The sequence below is a fragment of the Dendropsophus ebraccatus genome, chromosome 9, assembly GCF_027789765.1.
Source record: "Dendropsophus ebraccatus isolate aDenEbr1 chromosome 9, aDenEbr1.pat, whole genome shotgun sequence".
Taxonomy (NCBI): Eukaryota; Metazoa; Chordata; class Amphibia; order Anura; family Hylidae; genus Dendropsophus; species Dendropsophus ebraccatus.
Window position 1 is genome coordinate 14,079,122 of NC_091462.1, and position 13,579 is coordinate 14,092,700.

At 42.5% G+C, this 13,579-nt stretch overlaps 1 protein-coding gene across 7 annotated transcripts in view; it reads right to left on the bottom strand.

The window, feature by feature from the left end:
• Positions 1-13,579, bottom strand: part of ZRANB3 (zinc finger RANBP2-type containing 3) — a 190,267-nt gene that overhangs the window by 56,863 nt on the left and 119,825 nt on the right. For all 7 annotated transcript variants that reach the window (XM_069982610.1, XM_069982611.1, XM_069982614.1 and 4 more), the window contains 3 exons: positions 8,299-8,418; positions 4,684-4,803; positions 3,748-3,927 (listed from right to left, as the gene is read on the bottom strand). In XM_069982610.1, coding sequence (XP_069838711.1) covers positions 3,748-3,927; positions 4,684-4,803; positions 8,299-8,418 — 420 coding nt within the window. The remainder of the gene's footprint in view (positions 1-3,747; positions 3,928-4,683; positions 4,804-8,298; positions 8,419-13,579) is intronic.

Below are 13,579 nucleotides of genomic sequence, written 5' to 3' on the forward strand. Positions count from 1 at the left end.
CCGATATCTCCCCTATGTAATCTCCATACATCTCTATACACATCCCGATATCTCCCCTATGTAATCTCCATACATCTCTATACACATCCCGATATCTCTCTTCTGTAATCTCCATACATCTCTATACACATCCCGATATCTCTCTTCTGTAATCTCCATACATCTCTATACACATCCCGATATCTCCCCTATGTAATCTCCATACACATCCCGATATCTCCCCTATGTAATCTCCATACATCTCTATACACATCCCGATATCTCCCCTATGTAATCTCCATACATCTCTATACACATCCCGATATCTCCCCTATGTAATCTCCATACATCTCTATACACATTCCGATATCTCTCTTCTGTAATCTCCATACATCTCTATACACATCCCAATATCTCTCTTCTGTAATCTCCATACATCTCTATACACATCCCGATATCTCCCCTATGTAATCTCCATACATCTCTATACACATCCCGATATCTCCCCTATGTAATCTCCATACACATCCCGATATCTCCCCTATGTAATCTCCATACATCTCTATACAGATTCCGATATCTCTCCTATGTACTCTCCATACATCTCTATACACATCCCGATATCTCTCCTATGTAATCTCCATACATCTCTATACACATCCCGATATCTCTCCTATGTAATCTCCATACATCTCTATACACATCCCGATATCTCTCTTCTGTAATCTCCATACATCTCTATACACATCCCGATATCTCTCTTCTGTAATCTCCATACATCTCTATACACATCCCGATATCTCTCCTATGTAATCTCCATACATCTCTATACACATCCCGATATCTCTCCTATGTAATCTCCATACATCTCTATACACATCCCGATATCTCCCCTATGTAATCTCCATACATCTCTATACAGATGCCGATATCTCCCCTATGTAATCTCCATACATCTCTATACACATCCCGATATCTCTCCTATGTAATCTCCATACATCTCTATACACATCCCGATATCTCTCTTCTGTAATCTCCATACATCTCTATACACATCCCGATATCTCTCCTATGTAATCTCCATACATCTCTATACACATCCTGATATCTCCCCTCATGTAATCTCCATACATCTCTATACAGATGCCGATATCTCCCCTATGTAATCTCCATACATCTCTATACACATCCCGATATCTCTCTTCTGTAATCTCCATACATCTCTATACACATCCTGATATCTCTCTTCTGTAATCTCCATACATCTCTATACACATCCTGATATCTCCCCTCATGTAATCGCTAGTCCAGCCCTGTCCCCTCCATACATCTCTATACAGATTCCGATATCTCCCCTCATGTAATCTCCATACATCTCTATACAGATTCCAATATCCCCCCTTATGTAATATCTAGTCCAGCCCTGTCTCCTCCATATATGACCACCAGTTCACACTCTTAGGGTCCTATTACACGGGCCGATCATAACTGTAAACGAGCGCCGATCTGCTAGAACCACGCTTGTTTACTGGGCCTATTAAACGGTTTGATTATCGTTTAACAAGGGCTGCATGGACATTACCGATGTCCTTGCAGCCCTTGCTTAAACTTTACACATTACCTATCCAGGCTGCAGGGCTCCTCTTGAGGTCTTCTCCCCGAGTCCTGCGCTCTCCAGCTTCAGAGGGGCCTGTCTCAGATGACAGGCCACTTAGCCAATTACTGGCCGTGGCGGTCCCAGCCAGTGATTGGCTGAGCAGCCTGTCAGCTCAGACAGGCTGCTCTGAAGCTGGAGAGCGCGGGACTCGGGGAGAAGACCTCAAGAGGAGCCCTGCAGCCTGGATAGGTAATGTAAATTGCCAGGCGCTCGACAATTATAGGTTCAAACCTATATCAACGATCAGCTGATGATCGTTGTCATCGGCTGATCGTGGTATTTATTACACGGAGCTTCGTGGAATAGGTCTCTTACTCCTCCATACCTCACTGACCTGATCCCACATATCCCTCCTGATCATGGATCCTCACCTGCCTTCCTCTTACACGCTCCCCACATAGCCGTCTCCAGCCCCTCTCCTGTGCTCCCCTATACTGTGGAGCTCACAACCACCAACACATCCGCCTCTCACCCACAGAGCAACCTACATCATCATCTCCACAGAGAAGCCAACACCCTATAGTAACCCAGCTGCCATTCCTCCCTCTCTTAGGGTGCGTTCACACGTAGATTTGCTTTAAATCTAAAACTTTAAATCTGTGACATCAAATCTGCAGCAGATCCTGTATGTGTGAACGCACCCTCAAAGACGGTACCCCTCAGGGGCAGGGCCATTTCTAAGCTCTTTACCTGTCTCTTTTAAATTATTGGTATTTTAAAACAAAGCATAAGCTCCGCCCGTCTGACTCCTTAAAGAGGTACTCTGCCGGAAAAAAAATTTTTTTTTACTGGTGTCAGAAAGTTACATAGATTTGTAATTTACTTCTACTTTAAAATCCCCAGTCTTCCCATACTTATCAGCTGCTGTATGTCCTGCAGTAAATGGTGTATTCTTTCCAGTCTGAAACAATGTTCTCTGCTCTGGACAGTTCCTGACATAGACAGGTAGCGGGAGAGAGCACAAAATACATAACTTCCTGCAGGACATACATCAGCTGATAAGTACTGGAAAACTGGAGATTTTTAAACAGAAGCCATTAACAAATCAAAATAACTTTCTGGTACCAGTTGGTTTGATTTTTTTTCACTGGAGTCCCCCTTTAAATCCAAACACCATGGCTCTAAATGAAGTTAACATGTCTTCATTATGATTTTTATAACCTATAGTAAGCATACATAGCGTAGCGGTGGAGAAGCAGAAACGTGCAGGGCTCTGTCTTGATGCGATTATCCCTTTAAGTAATACCACACTGTAAATTATAAATATATAAGCAAAAAAAGAACAAGCAAATAACAGGGAGAATTCAATAGTCACAAACTGTCTGCACTGAGGGTGACTGAAGAACATGCGGCAGAATGAAACATGCAGCAGGGTTATTTATGTATATTTTTTTTCCGCATTCCCAATTTTATTTTTCTTGAACATTTAATGAAAGCGAAAAGAGAGCGCGCCGTGCACCGTCCTTTAAATAAATAAGATTCTTCAAGGTGCGTGGGGGGGGAAGGGGCCGCGTTCGCCCTCTTTTCCGGATAACACAGACCTTAGAATTGTAGGTATTTGAACAGAGCTGAAAGAACATGAAGACTTGCCATTTGTATTAGGAGCAAACCCCCGTTAGCGCTGTATTCATGTCATCGATGTTACCGCGCGCTGGAAGCGGGAATTGGAGATGACAAGATCAGGAATACAAAAAAATATATATAATAAAATACAAAAAAAAAAAAAACACCTGACACCTGCTACATTTTTTTTTTAAACATGTGCAAGAATGTGACTCTGGTAATGCGGGGCCTTCCTTCTTTTTTGCCGGAGCCCCCCTCTCTCCCTCCCCCCCCAACCCCACCGTCTTCCCTTTGTTGAATGACAGTGCTACCAAATTAATTGAAGCGGCGATAGGAGCTGGAGTGGGCGTGCGACTATGAAAAGATGACATGTTGTGGGTGACTCACTCTTCATTAAAATTGAGGGGTTTTCAGCTGCGCTATTTTTTTTATTTTTAAGATTAGTCAATCTAAGGGGAGTAAGGAAGCTGAATGCATATATATATATATATATATATATATATATATTTTTTTTTTTTTTTAACATAAAACACACTGCCTTGCTATACCTTCCGGTTGAGCATGCCCCACATCAGGGTGTCCAGGGTCCCTTTGGCAATAAGATAATGGATGTGCACGGAGCTGCTCTGTCCGATGCGGTGGGCTCTGTCCTCGGCTTGTTTGATGTGACCTGGATCCCAGTAAAGCTCGGCGAATACAACGTGTGTGGCAGCTGTGAACGTCAGCCCCTAATGGAGGACATAACCAAGAAGAAAAATAAATGCTGCAATATAGTCATCTACATCAATGTTGCCCAACCTGTAGCTCTGCAGCTGGTGCAAAACTACAACTCTCATCATGCCCTGACAGCCGAAGGCTGTCAGGGCATGATGAGAGTTGTAGTTTTGCAACAGCTGCAGAGCCACAGGATGGGCAACCCTAATCTGTAAAAATAGCAATGGGACTTCCCCTTTATTAAAAGAATAATAGAGTACAGCGCCATCCCTGTCTTCAGGTTGTGTGTGGTATTGCAATTCAGATTCATTTACTTTAATGGAACTGTGTGGCAAAACCCCACACCCAAACTGAAGACAGGAGTCGTATTGTTTCTAAGAAGAAAGCGGCCATGTCGTTCAAATCATGGATAAAGTAGAGGCTGGGTAACACAACATTGCCAGACGTGTGGCCAACTATAGCTTTCCCTAGGGAGGTCGGCTGATCACTAAAGATGCCTATACACATTAGATTAATAATAGCCAGTCCTTGCTGGATAGGTTGACCTAGCAATGTGTATGGTGGACCTCCTGACTCCTCTGATGGCAGATGACAGGCTAGGACATGCCCCATTGTTCTAAACCACCAATAGAGCAGCTTATTCCCATCCCTCCACTCAGAATACATGGACACTCAGCTTAGCCGAGCGTGCATGTGTGTATGAAAGTAATCCGGAGGGATAGCGGTCACCAATAGCAAGTCTGCAGAGAATGATCCTCATAATATCTCACCTGGCCAGCAGCTTGGATGCTGAGGATGGCTACACGGGTGTCTGGATCATTCTGGAACTGATGAACCAGGTGAATTCTCTCGGAGGACGGCACGCTCCCGTCTATCCGGATGTAACGGGCCTACAATTAAATTGTGAACAGGGAAGGAATAAGGTTTTACCATCTATATGTAATAATGCGCTCTCCCTGCAGTCATCTTGAAGATCAGACCCATAAAGATCATCTGACCGCCGCGGGTCTGGTTTCCAATACTATAAATTACAGCCAATGATCATGTCTTTATTAGGCTGTGTTCACAATATGTTTTTGTAACGTTTTTTTTTTTTTTTTCCTTTTAAACGGCTAAAAAAAAAAATTGGACACATTTGTGTGCATCTGTTTTTTCATTGACTTCCATTATAAAAAAATGGATCCAAATAGATCAACAGACACAAAAATGAGGTCGACTGTGTTTTTGTGAATGTTAAAAAAACAGATTCATTTCGATCTGTTTTTTTTTTTGGTTTTTTTTTTATAATGGAAGTAAACAGAAAAAAACGGATCAAAAAGGATGCAACACAAATGCATCCTTTATTTATGTGTTTTTTTTTTTTAAAAAAAAAGAAAAGGATAATAAAACGGTTTGCAAAAACATAGTGTGAACCCAGCCTAATGGTGCGTTTACACAGGCAGATTTATCTGACAGATTCTGGAAGCCAAAGCCAGGAATGGATTTGAAAAGAGGAGAAATCTCAGTCTTTCCTTTATGACCCGTTCCCTGTTTATAGTCTGTTTCTGGCTTTGGCTTCAAAAATCTGTCAGATAAATCTGTCTGTGTAAACGCACTATTACACGGAGCAATAATCGTGCAAATAGGCCTGATTCAGCAGATTATCGCTCCGTGTAACAAGGCCCTTAGTGTTGTAGAAATACCAAATTAATCACCTGATCTGTTCTATCTTTGACCAGAGACTTGCTAAAGGGGTGAGACTAAGGGCCCTATTCCACGGGACGGTTATCGTTCGCATATTCGTTAACGATAAACGATCCAAATGACCGCTGTTAAGAAAGACCTGAAATCGTTCACACATTTACATGGAACGATAATCGTTACTTATGATCGTTCTTGCGGTCGTCTTGTCGCCGCTATTGCGTTCGTCACTACTGCGAACGACTTCTTATTCAATACCAACGATTTGCGAACGAGCAACGATAAAAATAGGTCCAGGTCTTATTAAACAATCAACGATTTCTCGTTCGGTCGTTAGTCGTTAACTGCTATTCAAAGGAACGATTATCACTTAGACTCAAACCATTTAACGATAATCGTCCGGTGGAATAGGGCCCTTAGGATCCTATTAGACAAAGCAATTTTTAACGATTAACTATCTCAAACTGAAACCGTATTACACAGAACAATAGTTGTTATTTACGATTAGGGACAATGCGAAATTACACTGTATGATTAGTGAATGAATGCGGAATAACAGCAAACTATTATAGAACAATTAATATTGATATTGGTGTCAGCACCAAACGTACGATGAACGATTTCTCGTTGGTCGGTTGATCATTGCCTGCATTTACACAAAACACAAAATTTGAACGATATAATGATGATTGACACGATAATCGTCCAGAGTAATAGAGCCCCTAGTTATGTGGTGGGGCCTACTGCAATTTATTTAATTGTTTTGCCTGTTTTTTATATGAAATATAATGCTATACATTCAACCACTAGGGGTCTCACTTACTGGAAGACTGCAGTCGAGGCTCCATTACTAAGGCCATTCGGTCTTTAGTAAAAGCAAAAAAAGAGACCAAGTGCAGGAAGTGATGACAGATAGCCCAGAGAAGATGTATACTGATTGGACAGCAGCTGTACACTACTGCAGATGAGTAAAGCTGCGTTTACACGGAACGATTATCGTGCAAATTTGCACGATAACGACCGAATTCGAACGCTAATTGTACGTGTAAATGTAGCGAACAATCAAACGACGAGCGAGAAATCGCTCATTTTGATCTTTGAACATGTTCTGAAATCGTCGTTGGTTGTTCGCAAAAAATTTGCAGATCGTTCCGTGTAAAACAGTCGTTCACCGATTTAACTTATGTAGGCTTAAGCGATCGCAAAACAATCGGAAAACATTTTTTTCATACGATATATCGTTCCGTCTAAATGCTGATCGGTATTAAAAAAAAATTGTTACTTCGAAATCGTTAATCGTACGATTGGGCGAATTATCGCTCCGTGTAAACCCAGCATAAGCTGAATTGATAAAAGGCTCCGCCCACTCACTCTGATTACCCATCATCCCATCAGATACCACCTTAATTGCACAAAGACAGTGAGTGAATGCACGACAGCCCCTTCAAATCTGCTTCTCATGATAGAAATTAAAGGGGAACTATCAGCAGGTTCGAAAAATCTAACCTGCTGAAATGTCCCTATAGCACAGGAGACACCGAGGAGGAAGGTATGTCTCCTAGCCTCTTCCTCAGCACCGTTCTGGTGAAGTAAGTAGTTTCCACCATATTCCAGTAAGACCATTAGGAGCACTGCCCGCTCCCATAGCACCGATCCGCCACAGGACAGCCCACCCCTCTCTAATTATAGAGGGGTGGGCTGTCCTGTGGCAGATCGGTGCTATAGGAGCGGGCAGTGCTCCTAATGGACTTACTGGAATATGGTGGAAACTACACTTCACCGGTACGGCCCAGAGGAGGAAGGTAAGAGACATACCATCATCCTCAGCATCTCCTGTGCTATAGGTACATTTCAGCAGGTTAGATTTGTCTAACCTGCTGATAGTTCCCCTATTGTATAATGTGTATACAGTACATATGTATCTGTGGGACAATATATGGATGTGCATATATATATATATATATATATATATATATATATATATATGCGCATACAAGCAATCACATGGGCAAAGGAATTTACAAATACAGGCAAATCACAACGGAGGATTATTCGGGATGATTGCACTTTATACAACACAATGCACGCTATACAGATTTTTGCAGAGGAAACAGATCGATACATATAATGAGGTTAAACACAAAGGAAGTTCCAGATTGAAGACGTGTTAAGGTAAAATACCGAGGTCCTGCCACGCGGAGCTTACATTCTAAGGTGGTTATTAATTACACTGTCAGCCGCGCTTTATTGACTGTCGTTCCCTGACACCGAGCATCGCTGCGCTATTAATGGGATGAAATCACCTCCAATTAAGACTTCACCGTCTCCCACGGGGGCGGCCGCTCACAGTTTTTCTTAGTAAATATGAACATAAGGAAAAATGTCTTGCATAATTACAGAGCCCCCCACGCGCTGAGGCCGCCATCTTGCATGCTGAAGACGCATTTATAGGAATGCAGATGGTCCATTCATCGAAACAAACATCCAGTGTCCCAGATGGAGACGGCAGCGCGGACAGAAGGTCACAGCTCCCCTGGCACACAGGAACCTTCACAGAGGTTAATGCTGCTGACCTTCTGCTGTTTGTGGATCTTATGTAGGATTGGGTCTGATCTGCTAGGTAAACATTGCATTTGACCTACGTTTGCGTCTGTTGCGCATCAAACTGACAATGCACGTCAGCACAGCGCCATTGCTTCCCTTACCTTACACTCTATGGCGGCCTCTGTACAAGCCTGGAGCATGGAGAGATGGTGTCCGAACACCAGGAACTTCAGCTTCTCATTTTCTAACATCATCTTAATGTAGTCCTTCACCGCGCCAGCCTAGAAAACACAAGGATTCATCATTCTGACACTGTATATTAAGGATGACAGCAAGGGCTGCTCTGGAGCTTATTCAAGACTAACAGGTCAATGCTGATAGTAAGGGAGCGCCGAATCCTATATATCCAAGTAGTGGTAGCGATAGTAGCTCATACAAGTGAACAGGATCCTGTTTTTTTTTTTACAGCTGTGGGGTTGTGGTTGTGGCCACTTGTGACCCTATTCACTTGTATGAGCAAAAGAGTGGCACAGAGCAGCCCCCACCTTATCCTTACAGCACACATCCACCTCTACGCACCAACTTACATATAGAAGTCATTCAGAATGAGATGAGCGAACTTACAGTAAGTTCTGGTCGGGGCGAATACGAACGTTCAGTATTTGAATCTTGGGGGCTGGTGAAGATGGCTTTATAAGTACAATAGTGCAAATATTTAAAAGGGGTTATCTGGCGCTAGCACTTTTTTTAAAGGGAATCTGTCACTAGATATATGTTGTCTCGAATGAGAGCAGCATAAACGATTGACAGAAATGCTTAACAGGTCAGTGTATTACTAACATCCTTCTGCTCAGCCGTTCTCCTAATAAGCAGGAAAATAGGATTCTAGCCGCACCCCTTCCCCTGCATCTGATTGACAGGTGACTGCCTTTACACAGCATGGATAGAAAACTGCCAATAAGCAGCTGTAGGTGGGGTTTTCAGCTTCTCATGAATATCCAGGACTACTGGGCTCATGCACATAATAGAGAGCACTACTTATTGTCCATATTATTCAGGAGGATAACCCTTTAATCACAGAACATATGAATGCCCCTAAGTTTGAGGTTTTGAGTTTTAGTAAATCTGGGCCAATGTTTCATTGTTTACATATAATACTTATCCTGTACTGATCCTGAGTTACATCCTGTAATATACTCCAGAGCTGCACTCACTATTCTGCTGGTGGGGTCACTGTGTACATACATTACTGATCCTATACTGATCCTGAGTTACATCCTGTATTATACTCCAGAGCTGCAGTCACTATTCTGCTGGTGAGGTCACTGTGTACATACATTACATTACTGATCCTGAGTTACATGCTGTATTATACTCCAGAGCTGCACTCACTATTCTGCTGGTGGGGTCACTGTGTACATACATTACATTACTGATCCTGTATTATACTCCAGAGCTGCACTCACTATTCTGCCGGTGGGGTCACTGTGTACATACATTACATTACTGATCCTGAGTTACATGCTGTATTATACTCCAGAGCTGCACTCACTATTCTGCTGGTGGGGTCACTGTGTACATACATTACATTACTGATCCTGAGTTACATGCTGTGTTATACTCCAGAGCTGCACTCACTATTCTGCTGGTGTGGTCACTGTGTACATACATTACATTACTGATGGGGAGTTACATCCTGTATTATACTCCAGAGCTGCACTCACTATTCTGCTGGTGGGGTCACTGGGTACACACACTCTAATATAACTGCTGCAATCTGCATTGATCTCTTTCCTGACACTTCATCAATATTAGAACCTTTGTCTATCAGGGGAGGATTCTTTCTCCCTATGTCTTATAAACAATGTAAGTCTCGGGTAGGAGGAGAGGTCGGGAGAGGTGCTGTCATTCTAATGCATAGAACGAGATGGAAAGAATAGTGTTTGCTCTGGCTGCTCTGAGGTATATATGTCCTGTATACGCCGGTATAATACAGGTATCAATGGTGTCATGGATTTTAATTAGTAATGAATAATTTACTGCTTACCGCCGTAACCCACGCAACCCCAGAGACAGCTCCAGCGCCAAATTGACGGGATAAGCTATTAACATGCATTAACCCCTCGGAGCCTGGAGGTCTCTGCCCCCCCCCCTCGTACACCAGATACAACGCTATCCCCTCTCTGGCGTCTGACAGGTTAAAGCTGCCGTCTATGCGAATTCTCACAAAGGAGATTGGGTGAACAAACGCATTAATAAAATATTCAGTATAATGCGCTCATTAAACCGGGTGCTTGAGATATGGGGAGGTGCAGACCCTCATAGCCCCCTTCTCTATCCCTGCCTAATGATAAGTCTATCCGGCGATAACAATGTGTCACGTATAAATAATACACAAAAACAAGAGGGGGGGGGGAGGTATCAATTATTCACGCCGGTAATGTCTATGAGACGAGTGTTAGAAACCATCAAATGAACAGTTTAGGGAGATTTTGGCTTCTGGGAGGGGGGACACGGACCACTGTCGTTTAGATAATATTCTCATTTACATAATACGGTAACATGGTGTCAATTTATTACGGTCGTGTTGTGTGGCGGTAAATGACTGATCTGACATTACGCCAATTTGTATTAGTTATTTCTTTATATGTCTGTGCTATTATAAAAAAAAAAAAATAGTTTTTTTTTTTTTTTTGCTGTTGGTGGTGGTAGCTGCAGATGCAGAACCTCTTTGGGCTCTATTACACACACAGATTTATCTGACGGATTTTTGAAGCCAAAGCCAGGAACAGACTAAACAGAGAACAAGTCAAAGGAAAGACTGGGATTTCTCCCCATTATAAATCCATTCCTGGCTTTGGCTTCAATAATCATGGAGGATGTATACATTAAGGGGTAACAACTACAGAGGATGTAGGGAGGTATACAGTATGAGAACTACCTGCAGAAGGGGGATGAATACAGTATGGGAGAACAATGGGGGGGATATACAGTACGGAGGCCTTACTACAGGGTACAGTATAGGAGCCTGAGAATAGTGGGACATACAGTATAGGAGCTAAGTACCGTATAGAGTGGGGCTAAAGTGTAGGGATATACTGCATTTCTCTCACCTACCCCTAAAATAAGCCCTAGCCATTTTTTTCAAAGAAAATAATAGAAGACCCTGCCATATTTCCGTATGAGGCAAAAAGAGGAAATCTATGTGTGTCCTGTTGTATAATATACACTGAGCTCCCTCGTCGTGTCCTGTTGTATAATATACACTGAGCTCCCTCATCGTGTCCTGTTATATAATATACACTGAGCTCCCTCGTCGTGTCCTGTTATATAATATACACTGAGCTCCCTTGTCTTGTCCTGTTATATAATATACACTGAGCTCCCTCCTCGTGTCCTGTTATATAATATACACTGAGCTCCCTCGTCGTGTCCTGTTATATAATATACACTGAGCTCCCTTGTTGTGTCCTGTTATATAATATACACTGAGCTCCCTCCTCGTGTCCTGTTATATAATATACACTGAGCTCCCTCCTCGTGTCCTGTTATATAATATACACTGAGCTCCCTCCTCGTGTCATGTTATATAATATACACTGAGCTCCCTCGTCGTGTCATGTTATATAATATACACTGAGCTCCCTCGCCGTGTCCTGTTATATAATATACACTGAGCTCCCTCCTCGTGTCATGTTATATAATATACACTGAGCTCCCTCGTCGTGTCATGTTATATAATATACACTGAGCTCCCTCGTCGTGTCATGTTATATAATATACACTGAGCTCCCTCGTCGTGTCCTGTTAATATACACTGAGCTCCCTCGTCGTGTCCTGTTATATAATATACACTGAGCTCCCTCGTCGTGTCCTGTTATATAATATACACTGAGCTCCCTCGTCGTGTCATGTTATATAATATACACTGAGCTCCCTCGTCGTGTCATGTTATATAATATACACTGAGCTCCCTCGTCGTGTCCTGTTAATATACACTGAGCTCCCTTGTCGTGTCCTGTTATATACACTAAGCTCCCTCATCGTGTCCTGTTATATAATATACACTGAGCTCCCTCATCGTGTCCTGTTATATACACTGAGCTCCCTCGTCGTGTCCTGTTATATAATATACACTGAGCTCCCTCGTCGTGTCCTGTTATATAATATACACTGAGCTCCCTCGTCGTGTCCTGTTATATAATATACACTGAGCTCCCTCATCGTGTCCTGTTATATAATATACACTGAGCTCCCTCGTCATGTTCTGTTATATAATATACACTGAGCTCCCTCGTCGTGTCCTGTTATATAATATACACTGAGCTCCCTTGTCGTGTCATGTTATATAATATACACTAAGCTCCCTCGTCGTGTCCTGTTATATAATATACACTGAGCTCCCTTGTCGTGTCCTGTTATATACACTAAGCTCCCTCGTCGTGTCCTGTTATATAATATACACTGAGCTCCCTCGTCGTGTCATGTTATATAATATACACTGAGCTCCCTTTTCGTGTCCTGTTATATAATATACACTGAGCTCCCTCGTCGTGTCATGTTATATAATATACACTGAGCTCCCTTTTCGTGTCCTGTTATATAATATACACTGAGCTCCCTCATCGGGTCATGTTATATAATATACACTGAGCTCCCTCGTCGTGTCCTGTTATATAATATACACTGAGCTCCCTTGTTGTGTCCTGTTATATAATATACACTGAGCTCCCTCGTCGTGTTATGTTATATAATATACACTGAGCTCCCTCATCGTGTCCTGTTATATTATATACACTGAGCTCCCTTGTTGTGTCCTGTTATATAATATACACTGAGCTCCCTTGTTGTGTCCTGTTATATAATATACACTGAGCTCCCTCGTCGTGTTATGTTATATAATATACACTGAGCTCCCTCATCGTGTCCTGTTATATTATATACACTGAGCTCCCTTGTTGTGTCCTGTTATATAATATACACTGAGCTCCCTTGTTGTGTCCTGTTATATAATATACACTGAGCTCCTTCATCGTGCCCTGTTATATAATTTATAATATTTATTCCTGCGCTGTTTAGTAAGCGGTAGTTAGTTGGTGACGTGTTGTCCGTACGGGATCCCGCCTTCCAGCCATAGTTCACAGACCAAAAAACTAACTCCTTATATATGAATAGAGCTCCCTTATAGAGATATCTCCTGCCCTGTATAACGATTGTCCTCTTTATTAGACGCCTTGTGCCTGTTGTCCGGTGCAGAGGCTATAACCGTGACCTCGGAGCTCACCATAAAACCCAGTCATCAGCTTTTGTGTGAATCAATATTACATGGGAAACCCCAGTGATTTGCGTGAGTGAGCGAGGCCTGGTCCCCGAGGTTGGATTAGCAAGGGTCACTGCCGTCCTTGTGGGAGGATATATGGAGGTTGAGATCAAGGAGAAACC